Below are 19,150 nucleotides of genomic sequence, written 5' to 3'. Positions count from 1 at the left end.
CAGACTAGTGAGAGAGAGGTCTAATCACTTCTGCCTATAGAAGACAGCTTTATTACCAACAAAGAAAAAAAAATGGGGCTGAAAAATAAAATGCTTGCTGTCCATTTCCATAATTGCTAAAAATGGATAAATATGATTTGCATCATTCACAGACAAGTGGGCAACTGGAAATAGCAGTAATAAAACCCCTTTTCATTTCTAATTATGAGCAGCATAGAACAAAAAGGATAACTACACTGAATTCCTCTTAATTTCTGCTTTAATTATATTTGGGTTTTTTAATCTACCTTAGTATTAAAGTCCAGTGCATTTTGGGAAGTCTTGTATAACTCTGGATATTTCAGCATGTTTTCTTTTCGACAGGATCTCTCAAATATTCCAAGAGTTAGTGGAGGCATTGCTGTAAACATCTAGTAGACAGAGTAAAAACACAAAACAAAACATATTGCAAAACTTTAGAGGTGAGGACTTGCTTAAAGATTGCTTACTCATTAAATTCTCATGATTATGACTGACAATAACTGAAAACACACAAATTATCTTACCACATTGTAGAGACCTATACACCACCTTTCAAAAAGAATTTGTCCAGAAAAGCCATTGACAAAAGCAAACCAGATCTGAAAAAGAGAACCGTATATTACTCAAATGTCCTGAAAGGTGTGATTAATAGATATTTTTTTTTTGCCTCCCTCAGCTTCACAGAAAGGGGTATCCCTAGAACACATTTACAACACAACAACACAGCTGAGGATGTTATGGCTTAAAAATATACATAGATATAAAAAAAAAAAATAAACACGAACTTGTGTTCAGAACAATCAGCAATCTAGTCAAATATGCGAGCAATTCCATCTAAATATGAAAACATTTCAAGGAGGTAGCTATTTTCAGAAGGAATTTCATGTTTGTTAAGTATGTGAGGGTGATTTAGCTCACTGCATCTGTCTTATACTTCTTAATAAAAAAAAAATTCTGAGAAATATCAGGGGAAAAAATATCACAGGAAATACCTACAGATTAGAAGCAGTCATCTTCTAATCATTAGCAAACCTCCTAATAGAATTCATACAGTAAGTTGTAGTTTGGAAACTAAAATTGTCCCAAAATTCCTTCCTCGTAAATGAAACTTATGAGAGGATGAGGCTTCACCAGAGCACTAAATCAACTACAATTACTTAGTTAACAAGCACTAACTCAACTACAGAGTATTTCAGAGGCACAGATCAAAAGCTCTTTCATTGCTGAAGTTTCACCACTTTTTGCTAAAAGGTTAAAAAAATCAAATTTAATTTGGAAGGCATGATGACACGTTTTCTTATGTTTTTCAGCACAGCATGTAGCATGACTAATTCTATTTCTTACTCCACACTTGTATTAGCCCAATGACAAAGTGGAGAAGAAACATTTCTGACTAATCTTTCTTAACAAGCTACACTGAAACTATATTGCCTATGACAAGCATAAGCTGTAAGGTGACAGAAGCTAGGATCATCTAAACCACATTCTACTCAATTTAAGACTCGTGTTTTTCAAGTGAATGTTTAGATGCAGCTTTGCAGAGACTTTGCTACAGTTCATATTTCATCTGACTTTATTATGGAAGCATGAATTGCTACAATCAATGGGTATGTTTATCAATATGTACCCAGGCTAGCTTCCACATGACCAGATTCTATGAACAAGCACATAGTTTTTTCTCATGTGGAATGTTTCACAATGTTTGTGAATACTTTGAGATGAAAAAAACCCTTGAAATCAGCAACTATTAACACTAAAAATGGGAGTTAAAATCCAGCTAAAATTGCTATTTGTTCAACCAGTAAATGAAAAGCAAATAGATATTCTGGTGGCCAATTATTGGAAAAAGACTGCATACAAAATCAAGAATGTTAGAGGCTGCAATACAGAGACAAAATACACCAAGTTTTCTGAAGTCTTACAATTCTACCTTTCTTTAATTGACTTAACAGTTACAAGCACTCTACTTTCTAATCTTTCAGTCTACTCACTGAAAAGACAATGGAATTACTTTATGCCCATTAACTGAGATTTTTATAAACTCTTGTGTATTTTGATTTTTGACTTTTGAAACAGGAATAATGATTTAACTGTGATGAATTTGGAATATATCTTTAGCAGCAGTTTCTCTGTAGTTAAGTGTGAGGGAGCGAGTTGAGTGCATAACTGTTGTTCATTACTGAACAATTAATTACACGGTCAACATCAGCACAATTTTTGGATGCTTTACAACTCAGCTAAACGTGTGTAACCACTGCTGTCAGATAGAAGTTGTGCTCCTCAACTGTCTTCTCTCTTTTCAACCTTCTCATTATACATAGTTCCTACATTCTTTTACTCCCAATCTAGGAAGATAGCTAGGAAGACAGCTCTTGAGAGAGGAGTGAAGGACAGATTATTGTTGTGTGACCTGACCCCTTGTTTTTTTTTTTCACATTAAGAACACCTATGGCTCAAAAATAATTAGCAGATCTATAGCGGAGGGGTGGTGTGGGGGAAGCAGCAAGGATAAACACAGTCCTCAGCTCAAACTGTAAGAGGAGAAGAAAGTAAGTCACCCACTTACCCTAAATTCTAAACCTTGCACCCCAGAATCTTAACTATACACGAAAAACCCTCTGTGGAGCTTACTACAGTATCAATTGTGACAGCGACAAGAAACATACAGTTTCTGGCTTCACAGTGGGAAATTTATTCATGGACAAGCGTGTTTCATTCTGATTATGATGGACAATGAACGCAGCTTTACCTGCAAACTAAGCTTTTAGGAGATGTTGTACATGACACTAATTTAGGAGCAGATTCAGCCACTTCTCTCCTATGGGGTAGGTCCTACTCTAACAGCTCAAATTACTAATGCAGCACCCCTGGATATAGAAGGACAGGAGATAGGTGTGCTTGAGAAGTAATTTAGACTATGTAAATGAGGGAGAAGTGGAAATTCAGACCATTTTATAGTTCAATCGCTACACGATTTCCACTGGGCCTCAATGTAGATCCCTGTATTTCTAAGTTTTCAAACCACACAACGCAAAACATTTGGTATAAGCACAATCACCAATCACTTTCTGCTGTGTTTTACATGGAACTCAGTCCAGTGCATACATTAAGTATGCCATGGCATACTGAACAACAGCACCTAAACTCTACAGCTCAGAAGCAGTGTGAATATACACAGAAAGCCTGCTCATGTTTGGTGTTATGCATGACATGGGTCTCAGTATGACCACAGCCATTCATCTGATCTGTCAGGCAAAGGAAATTGGGAACAAAATGGTAAACTTCTATAACGGACATGAGCAGCAGAAAGTAACTCAGTGGGACGAAAAATGCTTGGGGGAAAAAAATACTGAAGAAAAAACAAAATAAGATGATCAGAATCCAAAGTTTATGGAACAAAAAAGCAGCCATTACAGATCTAATTACTTAGTATAATTGAATTGTTTACGTAGTATCACTTAAACTGTTACAAATGCTCATGTTTAAGGATCTGTGACTGAACTTTAAATGTGAACCCCACACATCTGTATCTTCTGTTTGTGTCCTGGTCTTTCACCCTTTTGTTTGAATTTTCCCCTACACGAAACATGAATGACCTATGCAGATCTTAAAAGAAATATTTTTTTTTTTATAACGATGAGCCTTTTTTATTTAACATAAACCAGTTATTTTCTGTTATTACTAGCAGAACAAAAAGTAGGAATAGGAAAATGTCCCTTCAATGTTGAAGGGAGATTTGTATAACTTCACAAAATCAGTAGTTCAACAAAAGATACAGTAATGGTAATTATAAAACCAAAACCAATCCACAAAGGAGTTCTCAATCACTAAATCTATCTCAGTCCCAACCATCACTATAATGACATGCCCCTCAAAGTAAGTATGAGACACTGCATAGGCTTATCCTATGTGAGTGTGAGGCTCCATACAGGCTTAATAATGCACATTAGCAGTGTATTAGAAATTAAAAGTTTTCACTTGCAATTTAGAATGATACTTCAGAATATAACCTCTAAAGTTACTGGGACTAGTCCCATATAAAAGATGAGGCCCATGTTTAAATATCTATTGCATCAAGACACAGAGTAGAAAAAGTTATTACAGACCACTTCTAGTTTCTTATGAACAGGTGTTCAAAACACTGATCACTGTGCAGGAGCGTTACTATAGACCTTTACTATTTTCTGAACCAAGAAACCAATGGCATTTATTTTGTACCTCTCCATGAATGCCTAGGAAAAAGGCTGTATTTTAGATTAAATGGAGTCTATGACATTGCTAGTTTGATTAGTACTGAGCAGAAATTTAAAAAAATAATATGCATCTATTAAGTAAAGGTAGGTATTTTTAGTCATTGTCAGCTAATAAACAGAAACTTGTTTAAAGCAACTTCCAGACATGCCTTTCATAGTATTACTTTCTAAACTCCAAGACAGAGGAGGTGTGGCCACAAAAGCTTCACAGACGTTTTCCTGATGTAGCATTTCTGCATATTAAGCAGCAGCTTACAAATACTCATTGAGTTCTCTGCTCCCACGCCTGATCTGCACAAAAAACTGAAAAGAGATTCAAGACTGGCAGTCCTTTCTAGAGATGTTCAGTGATGAATTTCTGCCCATTCACTCACAGTACTGACATGGGCTAGTAACATCTGTGAAAGTTTTCTGAGCTGACAAATGTTTGGTATACAGAAATTCACGTAGAAGTCATCTTGTCTTCCATAGAAGGTGTATATAGTAAAATGCTTGCATGCATTACATACAAAGGGTCATAACTCATACAAAAATGATGTCTTTGCCCTTCTATCTGCTCGGGAGGCAGAGACTACCTCTTCTAGTTTGTTCCACTTTTAGACTGTGATCTCTGTACCTTACATTTAACTTTCCTTCACAAGGAATACAAACCATGGGACATTTATATCTGATTTAAGCTATAAATTTACAATGTGTTTTCAGGTGACAAATGACAGAAAATGAAGAAAAATAAGGTAGTGTGTTCTAAAGCCCAACATTGTTTTCTATAAACACAAAGTACACATTAATATTGTTTTTTCAAATACTTTAAGGGCTACTGCTATCACTACTTCCGAAGTCTGATCATTTAATCATATATTCAGCTTTTGAAAGGCAGGATCTAAAGTCTGCCATCACTTCTAAAGAAAAAAAAGAATCTTTAATCGATTTACTTTTTCTATGGCTTCCTTACTTTATGTTTTTCTAAACAGGCTCCAAACTTGCTACTAAGATTGACATCTATTTACGTTACTAACACAATAAAGAGGAAAAAAAGAAAATCAGAAAATGTAAAAAAATATGATGCTAACAAAAATGCACACTTTTTGTCTACAACACTTGTACATAAAAAGATGTTTAAAGTATTTTCAGATATTGAAACAGTGTAAGATCACATGCACAAATAAAAAATTTTAAATACTAACCTAATGTTTACACCAGGTCTAACAGAAATAAGGCATTTTCTTTCAGTAAAATCTGGATACATACTATGCAAATTTAAGATATTAATTTGAAAATATATTTAAAGAACTAAGAAAGTGTTAAGAATAACTGTTAACCCCATTAATGTAAAAATACAGAAAACTGACCTAGAAAACTTATTTCGTGACCAAGCTTTGCAAAAAATTAATTTTTTCCCATTTTTAAGCCAAAGTATCATTGTGAATATAAAGTTCAAATCAATTATAAACATAACTACTAGATACCTATTTGGTTATAAGAAAACAAGCAGCCATTGAAAGAAAAAGTGGAACAGTAAATGAAGGGGGGGTGGGGGGAAACCCTTAAAAATCCATTTAAAAATACGTTCAAAATTTTAAGCTTGCTATGTGGTCATGCAGGTCATGAAAACTATAGCTATACATGCTGTCTTAACCATACCTACCAATAAGCATGCATTTATTACAACATGGTCCTCTCATACTACTGTATAAAGTCCTACATGAGAAAACTAGATCAGTTACTTTTAGAAAAGTACCCCTGTTCATGAACTGGAGCCTAAGGTGGCATGGTTGCCCCATCAAGGTGCAAAAACCTTAAGTAGTGTTCTGAAGAGCAACAGCCCTGCAGTTCAACAGTGACCTGAAAAAGGGCTTCCGATTGCAAACTGGACAGTTATTGACACCAGGTCAAAAAGCTTATGCACATATAGCTCTTGGTAAATTTCAGGCTACTTGTAACTGTATTCCTTAAATACTGTAATGATGTTATAGATACAGAATTTTAATAAGCTGGCAGTATTATGCAACACAAACATTCAGTACTAATATTCAGCTCATATTTTTAAGACAATTGCATCTTTTAAAGTAAAAAACCAAAACACTAATATTAACCAGTTTATTAAAAAGCAAGATTTAGTACTAGTGTTTATTGGAAGTCTAAATGCTTCTTCGAAATAAAATATAATTATCAAAAGCTCAAAATAATAAAGTTTTTACTTTCAAGAAGTAACATTTACTGTGCTGTAAAATTACCTCGATAATATAAAGGACTATATTCTTGTAGAAACAATATAAGATGCATTTAGCTACTCTGTTATAATTCCAGGCTCCATGAACCAACAACAAGTTCTTCAAATACTTGAACTGCAAAGAAAAATGAAAAACGAACAAACATACAATCAGAACACACATATACCAATATTAAGCCGATATTAAACTACTTTAGTATTTTACAGTGTAATGACTTACTTGGGCAATCGAGTAGTCTGAAGAATTAGCAGCCTGTAGACCTTCATTCCCACTAATACCAACACCAACATGTGCTGTTTGTATCATACTAACATCATTTGCTCCATCACCAATTGCTAGAGTTACTACCTTAACTTGTTTTTTAACCATTTCTACAACTTCAGATTTTTGAAGTGGTGACACCCTAAGGGGTAACAGAAAGGAAAAGGTTTAATACAAGACTTACAAATGCATGTACTTTCAAAACACTTTATATTCTGTGACAAGGTAATAAAAACAGGTCAACTAATATCCTGGTCAGTGACATGGTCTTATTGCCCTTTAGGCTATATGCTAAAAGAACATTCCCAGCGAAATTCCTAGAAACCTTGGATTTGTTGAAGCAAGACGTTAATAGGACTGCAGAGACAAACAGCAATGGGCCCCTAAACAAGAGTAATGGAAGAAACCCCAAACACTGCCACTACCAGTATTAACTTACAACACTTGCAGATTTTGGCATACTTGGTTTTTACACTTTTTATTTTCCTCTCTGTTTAAATAAGTATTTTATAAACAAACAACACGATATTTAAGACACAGATGTGAAAGCAAACAGGAACAGAGTGACTGCCACTATGTTAACATAGCCTACACTGCTAAATTACAGGAAGCAACTTCGAACATTGAGTCTTGATCCTCCACTTTGTGCAACTTCGGTAACTCCTCCCTTGTCCTTTTCAGGAGTGCTCCAATTATCTTTCATTAAGAAAACAGCTGTCCACAGTTGAGGAGACAAATTATTCCAGGGATGACTCTCAAAAGCTCTACTGATAAAACTATATCAGTGTTGGCTCCATCTACCATTGTGTGTCACATGTGTACCTTCCATTTCATGTTGTAAAAGTTCTACTCTGTATGCTGAAATTCAGTCCTTATAGTACTTGAGACATCATAACTGAAAATACCGTACAGAAATTATGTGCAGGACAGCGTGTTTCACAGGGTGAGGAAGGGAAGGAGCAAACCCTAAGCAGCGTGGCAATCCACTTGTGATTCCTGGCACTGGGGTCAAGTTTCAAACCCTGCCCCTCTTGTTTCATGGCATAAGCAGGAATGAGAAGAAAGGCAAAAAGCTTTGTCAGCCTGTGTGTGTCTGTGTGTGTGTCCCCGTTCACTGCTTCCTACAATGAGAGCAATTCTGACACCAAAGCATGACTCCTGCTGCAGAGCTGATGTGCAGTTGGTGAAGAACCACCCCTTCCTCATCCATCTTCCCAGCTTTCCAAGACAAACTCATTCTAGATGCCTCCATGCAAAAACTACACATGGGTAAAAAGCAGAACTTGCCACTGGATATATACTGAGACTCAAAACTGGGGAAACCCATGTATTTATAATTTATTTCCTGCAAGGAAAATGCACACTCATGGCAATAACCCCTCTGGTACCATAAGCTTCTAGAACTTTGCAGTTTGGGCTGTGAAGGATCCTCCCCTGAACTGACAAAAGTTCAGGGTTAAGGATTACATAGGGATGTTCATAATCTGACTTAAAGCTTCCAGGTCAAAAAATTAAATAAAACTACAGAAATATACAAGAAATTAAGAATACAAGTTTTGGGGAACAAATTTGCCAAGGAAAAGCATAGAAGAGCAATTACTTCTAAATACTGTTCCTTACTGAACATGCTCTGTATATTGCTGCTCATTGGGATACTGCCAAGTAACATGGCCTGTGTAGTTCACGAATACAGTTCTCACCTGAACCAAGACTGCTGTACAGCACTCACAAGCTCAATAACAAAAAGAAACATTATCACCAGACACGAAAAATTCAGCTGTTATTATGGCATCTGTGCAGTCCTAAAGTTCCTCACAAAAGATCCTGCAAGCTGAAGGTCTCAAAGGCACTATTCTCACAAGTATGTGAATACTGGAACGCCTCATGATACTTGAGAAAATTATACTGTTACATTAGTACAACAGGACTAGGGGATTGATTGTGCCCCGGTGCTCAGCACTGGTGAGGCTGTACCTCGAATACTGTGTGCAGTTTTGGGTCCCTCACTACAAGAAAGACGTTGAGATGCCAGAGTGTGTCCAGAGAAGGGCGATGAAGGTGGTGAAGGGTCTGGAGAACAGGTCTTATGAGGAGCGGCTGAGAGAACTGGGGTTGTTCAGTCTGGAGAAGAGGAGGCTGAGGGGGAGACCTTATCACTCTCTACAACTATCTGAAAGGAGGTTGTGGTGAGGTGGGGGTTGGTCTCTTCTCCCAAGTAACAAGTGATAGGACAAGAGGAAACGGCCTAAAGTTGTGCCAGACGAGGTTTAGATTGGACATTAGGAAAAATTTCTTCACTAAAAGGGTTGTTCAAGCATTGGAACAGGCTGCCCAGGGGAAGTGGTAGAGTCACCATCCCTGGAGGCATTTAAAAGATGTGTAGATGTGGTGCTTAGGGACATGGTTTAGTGGTGGATTTGGCAGTGCTATGTTAATGGTTGGACTCTAAGATCTTAAAGGTCTTTTCCAACCTAAATGATTCTAAGATTATTAATAAGACTCCTTATGGGCAAGTCATTTTGAGTTTGAAGAATTACAGCTCAATTCTATCAAATCTGTAAACAAATATGGCAGAAACCCCCCTATTTATATTGATTGATTTTTAAGATCACAAAAACAGTGGTAATGAGGGAAATAATAACAATAAGCCACCTACAAAAGAAACAAAATCTTTCCAACTACACACATTAGTTAAATTATTTTTCAGTACATGGCATAATAAAATCTTCCTGCCTGCCCACTGATCTCTTGCATTACAGCCAAGGCTGAATAATTTGCCTATCTTGACACTGGACAGACTTGACATTATAGGTTAAAATGCACTGCTCTCTATCTGCACCAAATTTTGGATCCATAATTCAATTTCAGAAGAAAAGTCTTCTTTTCCAATTGGTCATATAAATTTCCTCATCACACTTCCTCTGGTCCCCCTCTAAAAAACCAGAAACAGAACAAAATCCCCATGCCTTTCCAAATAAAGAAGAAGTAGACAATAAATTCTCCACATTCAACAAGTTTTTACAGTTAACGAACACTGAAACACCAATTATATTCTTTCCATTAAGCACACAGATACTAATGGCAGTGCTTGGCCACCACTTTGTCTAGCTATCTGTAAACTCTACCATACCTACCAAAACCACAACCAAGAAGCAACTACATGACTGCTGAAGCTAATGGCCATGCCAGCTACCTTCCATTCTGCCTGAGTAAGAATGCAATTAGAAAACAACTATTTAAAAACACACAAACAAACAGAGAGATAGCATAACAAAATCCAATGCTCATGTGACAAACAAGCTCTAAACTTAAAAAAAAAGGAAACCAAAGTTTTTCTCAGAACTGACAGCTGAGACTGGTGACTGATTTCATGGTGTTCATTGAAAAAGTAAATGCAGCAGAGTGGTGAAAAAGTTCAGAAAACCCCACAAATCTCTGACATCACACTTCTGATATTATCCATTATCCATTTCCTTTTGAGAAAAGCTAATTAAGAAGGGCAAAAGTAGCAACTGTGTTTGACAAATTTTGATGAATATGTCCTTTAGAAATGAAAATTTCAACAAACCAACATTAACTACCTATGAAAGAAAAGCCCTTTCCCACTAAAATAAAGGCTATTTAAGTTTTTAGCCATTTAAGGTTGGTCATGATTATTCTGAAACATAGCTTAAAATTGTAGGAGAAAACCAAGGTTTTCTAGAGATGCTTTTTATGTCCTGAAACATACATGTATTCATATAACATCCACAAAGAACTGTTTTGTTTAAATCAGTAATTTACAGTAACAATCACAATTCTTACTAATTAAAACTTATACAATATTCTGAAACGCAGACTATTTAAAAGCTGAAAGAGGATCCCAAAATACTCCTGGTGGAGTAAGTCAACTTACCAAGCATATTAGAGAGAAATGTTTTAAAACATCAAATTTTAAACAGAAATGATGAAAAAAAAAACCCAAAATTTGAGAGATCATGATCTGTCTTCCTGCATATATTTCATACCCAGATACACAACTTCTGAAATTAAAGCACACTATCTATTCTATAAATTCATGAATATTCGATTTGAAGCATATTTGTTATATTATTAGTTTCAACTACAGTCCTCCTAGTCATTGCTCATGTACAACACTCTTAACTACCACTGGGTTCCAGTAATATCTTTGTAGCTCTTCTGGTTCTTCTCTCCCTTTGCCAGAGGACACTTTCTCATGGTTTACTTTTTCGTCAGCTGAAAAAAAAAAACCCAATCCTACTCTGTGCCAACTAATTAAATTTCTTAAGCTTAAAGTGCAGTAAATCAGACAAAAAGGTTGCATAAAATGTAATGGTGTGAGTTTTTAAAAGCAAAAAACAAAGGAGTGAAAAATAATACAGCCTCCGGATTGAAGGTAGCTACCTCATTACTTTATTAAGCAGCCTGCACAACACATGTTATCAGACTTTTGAAAAAGGTACCTGGGATGGGTGCAGCCTCGTGGTGAACTTCGGATGAAAGCTTCTGAGCAACAGCCCTTCAGAAAAATTCTGTTGTCCAAGTATATCAAAAAACATTTCCATGACCTTTTGAACATGTTCTAATTGAACTCTGCTGATAAGTATTCTATCAAGACTCGCTACAGCCAGCTTCTACAGAAGATTCCTGACCCGAGAACTTCTTTTTAATCTTTTTAACTTTCCAGGAACAGTGACTTATTTCTCTTTCAGACAATGCTAATAAGGGCAGTTGGAAGATGGCACTTAGTCTCATTGCCTGGTGCATCAAGTTCATGGTGAAATCAATTAAAAATATCTTCTGTTCATTTTGTTCACTCTTAACTGTACATTTTTACTACAGAATAATCCATTTAACATTCTTCTTGCACATATTACTCAGTTCATCAAAGTCTAAGCCAAACATCTGCTTGGAATTAATAACATATACAGATTTTTGAAGTGAAATGCCTAATCAATATTTGTCAGCTTAATCTGTGTTGTGGCTAGTCTTAGGAAGAATCCATTGGTAATAAATGCTTCTGAGTAAGTGTATACAGTCCAAAAACTTCAAAGAAAGTGATGTAATTTGTACTTTTAAAGCCAAGAAGTGCTTAAAATGTTTACTGCCTTTATATGGATGGAGAAAAGGCCTACATTTCCCTTTAGTCAGGACAAGACATACCTAAATGACTTACGTTAATTAAAAACATTTTAAAACTTTTTATTTTCAAGCTCACAAACAAGAAAATGAAGTTTTTGTTACTAAAGGTGTAGCATTAACAGGAAAAGTTTGACAGAATTTTGACTTCTGAGAAGCATGTGATATTAAAAAAAACACATACTAAAACAGTGAGTGTTACAAGTGAACATTTTAGTTTTAAACCTGCAGCCAATTTTTAAACAACCACAAAATATGTCAGAGCATATACCTAGACATGTATTGAAACCAGCTGACCTAAGAATATTACGGAAATGTAGAAATGGCAGAGAGAATGCTACTAAAATAGAAACTTCAATTTTGCACTTTTTGTTGTTTCATAACAAAAATGCTACCACTGAAGAGTTATACATATGGAATATCCTTCAATGGTTCTATAGTTCAACAGAAATGGCAATACCGTCTCCTCAAATGGAATAAAATGTATTTTCAAATCAAAAGAAAGAGAAGAAAAAGAAACATAGTTTTGAAAGAGCAGTTCTACATGCATCTCCTGCTTGTTACTTACTACACTGAGCAAAACTGGAACTAGTAGGACAAGAGCAAAGCTCCAACTTGCCTGTCAGGAAGACTACTGCCATTAGAAAAATGTTCATGTACAGTATGAATTGTGTATCAGTGTAAGATCTCAGTTTAAAAGACAGTAAGATCTTAGTTTGAAATTCAGAGCGTTTCCTGCTGGAGCATCGCTACAAAATTAAACCATAAAAAAATTAGTAAGCTACTTGGTGACACAACATATCACTTGACAGAAAGGATGGCAGGACTACAAACCAGGTGTTTATTTGGATACTATAACCTCATTTGCTTTTTCCTGTCCCTTTGCAAGGCAGAAAAACAGCTCAATTTTAAACACCAATTTTTCAGATGAATCTGCTTTATCTTAATGGAACATTATTAAACTCTCTACCTGAACACAAGAACCTTCCATTTATTTGCCTTATTAATCAAAAGCAGACAGTCTATTAAGGTGTATTTATAACAGTTTTCACATTTGTATACACCATGTCCCTACCTTCAGGTAGATAATAGGATGAGCAATAAGGAGATAGTAGGCAGTAAGCTTTGAATTTGGTAAGAAGTGATGCTGAATCCTGAGAATTATTTTGGTTTTGTACAAAATCCAGGCTGACCTCCTTTTTCTTTCATAGATTCTTTTTCTAAAGCAAGTATAATCAGACATAGCATCCTATTTAAATATGGAATCAGACTTAACTTGAATACACAGACAACCCTAAAAACTCCAGTACTACATTAATTATGAGAACTTCAGTTTGTGACAGTCATATATTGAGAAACAGCAAGCCACAGGGACTCTAGAAGAGCTTGAATACCTTGTTTCTGAGTTAACTTCTCCTGTTCCAAAATAGGAAACAGCTTTTTTTTTTTTCCTTTTTTTTTTTTTTTTTCCTATGCCACTACAAAGGTTAAACCAGCAAAAAATAGTCTGAGAACATTAACTGGCTATCCTTATAATGGTTACCTCAGACACTGATGAAAATAACAGCAATTTCCACAGTTCTGGAATGTCTTACCTGTGTTGTGAATGATCTTGTAAAGAAAAGTCCTTGCTTCTGTTTTTTGACAGATTAATCACTTGGCCTAAACCAGGTTCTTTAAACATCAACAGGAGCATGTCTTGATTATCTAGCTACCAAGCACCCAACTTCCCTTTTCGTTCAGTCATTTAAATGTAGAGAAGGTGATGCACTGCTCAGCAGATGCTTGCAGTTTTTGTGTTTAAAGCCATAAAAATGCAAGAAGGCCCCAAAACACATAAGCTATCACTTACACAGTCCTACGTATTCCTTCCTTAATACAAATCTGGAAATATTAAAAGGCAAGCTAAACTGCTTTCATATTGTGTATACTTAAAGAATGCAGATATTTAATTTTCTTTGATCTGGAAAAAGTTCTTGTTATGGTAAGCTTGCAGATCTAATAGCTGATGTTTACAGGAAAGGATTAAATATCTAACTGTATAAAAGAATCCCAAACCAATCAGGAATAATAATAAGAATAATAAAAAATTTGTTTTCATCAGCTTCAGGAAATAAAAACACACCCATAGTAATATCTTTAACATTTGTGTGCACCACTTATGCAATGTAATCCATGGCTTACAGAAAAAGCAGAGATATAAAATCTTGTCTATGGAGAAACCTCTACAAAAGAATCCAGATATGCTAAAACCTGCAGCTAACTGCAGTATCAATTTAAGGTTAAGACCAGTGTCTCAATCTTGCTGAGACTATACTTGATGGATAACAAATTATTTTTCTAGCTATATGCAGCCTGAGTGACTTTGTTTGACAGGTACACTCTGTAGCAAGAAAGACTGCTCTACAGAAATATTTTGCTTGAATGACTATTTCATACGTTCAGCTACTAAAGTTTGGGGTTTTTTAAAATTTCATGGTTGGACAACATGGGTATGTGTATTTTCTCTGGAATAAAGCAAGTTTCTTAATTTTTATTTGTCAATAAAAATACTGCAGTGCAAGAATAACAAACTTACCTGCAACAAATAACAGCTTTACATGACAAAGCCAAATCCAGGAAATATTGTCTCACTCCAAATGTCAAAGCATACTTCAGAGTTTTACCATCAATGATGAGAGCAAAATCGTTTTCCTTCCTTAAAGCATCACCAAGAGTACTGCAATGATGGCTAAGTGTCTCTCTTGTTCCCTGTTGCACAAAAAAAATAGTGTCCACTATTTTTAATCTGTAATATTCTTCAGTCCACATTTTTTTTCAGCATGATCAGAAACACAGGCATTTCCTTTTTTGAGGAAATTACCTTTTGATTACGCTATCAAATAGACAGTATAAAATGAAAAAAAAAAGTATTTGCAACCGCTGTACTATTAGAAACCACAGTAGAAATTGTGTGTAAGATTGCTCTTGTACTCTGGCAAAAAAAAGCACGTGTATAAGTTATGGTGGAACTTTTAATGCTCTTTCAATGGCAACAGTTACATAAATACTCACTAAAAGCTGTTGTTAAATAAGTTTTCTATACACCTATGCAAAAGAAAATTCACATATATATAGATACCAGAAGAAACAATTTCTGTTCACTATTAAATAAAACAGTCCTAAAAGTTTAGAAAAAGGTAAAAGAAACAGAGACAATTCACAATGTAAGTACATGCATTATAACTGGTAATTCTAACTATCATATTAAATTTATATTTTAAGATAAGATTGCATCAACTACAGGCTATATAAGGGATCATATTTTCTATTTTTCAGTTGGTAAGGACAGTTTGAAACACACCTACACAAGCCACTATTCCATTATCCAATACTGTGAACTTCAGCTTATATTCAGTAGACAATACATTCATCTGTATTTAAGCAGCAGGACTTCATAGCCTGCTTTGGAGGGGTACTAATATCTATTTAGTTACAGTACAGTTCTACCATAGAGTGTCATAAAGAAGAAAAAAATTGCTTGTTGCATTTCTTCCTTTTTAAATGGCCTTCATAGAGCTACAACATACTCTTCTATTGTTTCATGCTCCACAGCCCGGAAGTAAGAAGCGTTTAAGAAGAGAAAGGAAAACAAAACTTCTGCTTATAAACTACTGATTTTGGAAACCACTAACATCCTAAGACAACAATGGTCCTGTATTTTTCTACAAGTTTAACAACTAAACAATTGTGTTATTTCAGTGGTGTCACATACGTAAAGAAAATTTGGTGTAACCACCTAAAAATAAAACATGGAAAAGTAATAACAAATCTCAAAGCCTCTGAAATGAAATTAAAGATACTGCTTTGCCTTTCCAATGCAATTTACTCCTCCCAGTTCCACACACAGTCATCTATGGTTTTTGCCTACTTTGCTTCCACTGGCTTTCTAAAGATCCATTGGTTTATCTAAAAGGAGATATGGCTGTTGGGGAATTCTGCACTTCAGGTTTCCTGGCTCTCCCTGCATAGAAACTGCAAGGGAACTGAGGTGCTGCTGTTTAAAATTACATCTTGGAAAGTCTTAAGAATGACAGTAACTTCTATAACTATTTTCTAGGGCACCTTCTCTGATTAAGAAATATTGCAATATAAAGAAAGTATTAATTTTTCTCATCTCCATGCACTATTTAGCTTCTGACCAAATTCAAGCAATACAAGAGCCTGACATTTCATACTCCTCTCATCTGTTGTTTCTTCTCACACATGCAGTATGAACGCTTCTGTTTAAATTGACCTTAATTTTTTGTCACAAACAGACATGCCATCAGGTAGCTCCAGGCACGCTACATATCAAAACAAACAAACAAAACCCCAAGACAAAACAAAGCACTTAACCGTAAAACTGTCATATTTAAAATCCCTTTGTGGGCTTACATGTAGTTCTATACTGAAATCCAAGGCCTTAAACTAAAAGCAGTATCAGAACATCCCTTATCCACATCTACACCATTTCCATTAAATACTTCTTAGTGAAACTGAATGGTAATCAAACTATTTTCTATTATTATTAAGTTCACAATTAAAAGAATAAAGCTATGCTCTTTATGAGTTCTGTCGATGATTAACAGTACTATACTGTTGGGGTGCATTAAGAAGAGTGTGGCCAGTAGGTCGAGGGAGGTTATTCTCCCCCTCTACTCTGCCCTGATAAGGCCACATCTGGAGTCCTGTGTCCAGTTAGTTCTGGGCCCCCCAGTTCAAGAGGGACAGGGAACTACTGGGGAGAGAGAGACCAGAGGAGGGCTACAAAGATGATTAGGAGGCTGGAGCATCTCCTATGAGGAAAGACTGAGAGACCTGGGGCTCTTTAGCCTGAAGAAGACTGAGAGGGGACCTTATCAACACTTATCAATATCTAAAGGGTGGGTGTCAAGAGGACGGGGCCAGGCTCTTTTCAGTGGTGCCCAGTGACAGGACAAGGGGCAACGCGCACAAACTGGAGCACAGGACGTTCCGCCTCGACATGAAAAAAAAAAAACTTCTTTACACTGAGGGTGACAGAGCACTGGACCAGGCTGCCCAGGGAGGTTGTGGAGTCTCCTTCCCTGGAGATATTCAAAACCTGCCTGGATGCCGTCCTGTGTAACATGCTCTAGGTGAACCTGCTTTAGCAGGGGGGTTGGACTAGATGATCTCTAGAGGACCCTTCCAACTCCTACCATTTTGTGATTCTGTGATACTGAAATTTAGTAGTCCATTCAGTTAATATGTAGGCAGAAAAAAAAATGCAGTGTTCTTTTATACAACTGTAAGAACTTACCAACAAAAAAGACGTTTTGTTTGTGAAGCTAAGCAGATGTTCATGCGAGTGAAGCCTCAAAGCAAGTAATGTTGCAAGAACCAGAGCTGCATAAATGCTTCCTCAAAGTCTTTCCAGCTCTATCCCAGCCAATGCTAACTAGAAAGTGGGAGTGGGGTTTCAGGTATTTTTTCTTTTAATTCCATGAATAAGGGTATTGGTTCATAAAAATCAGGATCTCTTATTTCAGCATATTCTTTGCAAACTCAGTTCACAGATCTGGGATACAGTCTAAACAAAATTATTTTTTTTACTGTAACTTCCTCTGTCTTGTATGATAAGGTAAAAATAGTGACCAAATTGAGGAGGTATTTGTTTTGTTTTGTCTTGTTTTACATGTCTTAGGCACAGGGGACTCTGCACAGGATTAGAGTTGAGCTAGCTCTATTTTAGAAGCAGCCACTGGTATGCAACAGGTACTGTACTATTATTTCAACAGCAAGGGCAAGAAGTATCCACTTACTGCCACTCTTTTCAGTGCTGCAAAGAGTATGCAGACCATGAGAATTCAACCTTCGTAACTCCTATGAACATACCAACAGCTTTACATAGCTAAGAGGCTATACCCACACCTTGCAGAGCCAAGGAAGAGAGGACTGCCACAGAGCAACTCATCTCCAAGACCCTAGATACACAGGTCCCACTACGCTGGGATTTTTTTTCTTCAAGGTTTCATGGCTGCTCAGTTCCTCTTGTGCTGAGGTACTGGGCTGTCTAGCAGCCTTCATGGGAGCACAGTTCCCCTGCAAGGTAAGGGACAGAGTCCCAGCACCAGAGGTGGACCTATGTTGCTCAAAAGCCAAGGTTTCAGCTATATTCCCTAACAGACAATACCCCAACTAAGTATTATGGCCTCTTGCTAGCTGTTGTTGGTATGGAGAAAGGAAAGAGGAATTGCATCCATCCTTGCAGCTGCACTGACTCAAAGTTCTGCAACAACAGCAGTCCACCCCTCTCTCCACTTCCTAAGACCTGCTCCAATCCTCTATCGGAATTTTCAAGGCCTTTTTCGACACAACCAGTCACACTAGAAATGGAGACTGACATCTGATTCCAACCACACGTGCAAGCAAAAGGTAAGACACAAGGTATACATTAATCAAACAGTGAATTGTGCACCATCGAATGTTGAAGAAAACTGTTAATGGAATCTCTCGTTAAACTACAGGCACAGAGCTGTTTATAATTTTTTTTCAAACTGCCTCTTGCCCTCAAACTATCCAATCACTAAATTCATCTGCTCCTGAAAAAACATGATTTGTGTTACCACCACAGACACATTCGCAAGAGACTGGTTTGCATATGCAAGTTCAGCTGCCATACAGCATCTGCATCCCCACGTACTTTGAACATACTTTGTGCATGTCAGGAAAGGATCTCTCAATCTCTACCCAATCTAAACACTTCAGTTTGAAATAGGAAGTACAGTACAGCTATCATATCAGATACTACCTTCATTCTTAAAGTATATTTACATACATTTATTTTAAAAATATATTGCTTAAAATATATTTATTCAACTTTTAAATCATCACAGTAGAAGCGGTTAATGTGCAATGCTTGTTTACTGAGTTTTTATTGGACTCTTTAGTAGTTAAATAAAACTACCTCACTATTTCATTACATATGAAGAAGTGCACAGAGTAGTCCATCTTTTGCACTTCAAATCTATTAAGTATTGCAGTAGTTCTGAAATCCAGCAGCCTGTGTAAATAACCTAAACATAGGACAGAAGTTCTCACTTGCATTGGTTAATTTTCACTCAAGAGATTGGTTGATGAGTGAAAAAACTCAAAAGCAAAGTTAAGGGCTTGCACCAAAAGTCTTCCCTGTTATTTCAACAAACAATGATCGTAATTTTTCTAAAGTTATCCAATGAACTAAACTGAGAAAAAAAATTGCCT

At 36.3% G+C, this 19,150-nt stretch overlaps 1 protein-coding gene across 1 annotated transcript in view; it reads right to left on the bottom strand.

Moving 5' to 3' along the window:
* ATP8A1 (ATPase phospholipid transporting 8A1) overlaps positions 1-19,150 on the bottom strand; it is a 99,236-nt gene that overhangs the window by 32,826 nt on the left and 47,260 nt on the right. The window contains exons 19-23 of the mRNA XM_086464458.1: positions 14,484-14,656; positions 6,725-6,908; positions 6,509-6,619; positions 546-620; positions 288-410 (exon numbers count right to left, since the gene is read on the bottom strand). Of these exons, the coding sequence (XP_086320584.1) occupies positions 288-410; positions 546-620; positions 6,509-6,619; positions 6,725-6,908; positions 14,484-14,656 (666 nt within the window). The remainder of the gene's footprint in view (positions 1-287; positions 411-545; positions 621-6,508; positions 6,620-6,724; positions 6,909-14,483; positions 14,657-19,150) is intronic.

This window comes from Leptosomus discolor, chromosome 4 (assembly GCF_034619465.1).
Source record: "Leptosomus discolor isolate bLepDis1 chromosome 4, bLepDis1.hap2, whole genome shotgun sequence".
NCBI classification, from domain to species: Eukaryota; Metazoa; Chordata; class Aves; order Leptosomiformes; family Leptosomidae; genus Leptosomus; species Leptosomus discolor.
The sequence above is the reverse complement of the archived record's forward strand: the minus strand, read 5'-3'. Positions and strand labels throughout refer to the sequence as shown.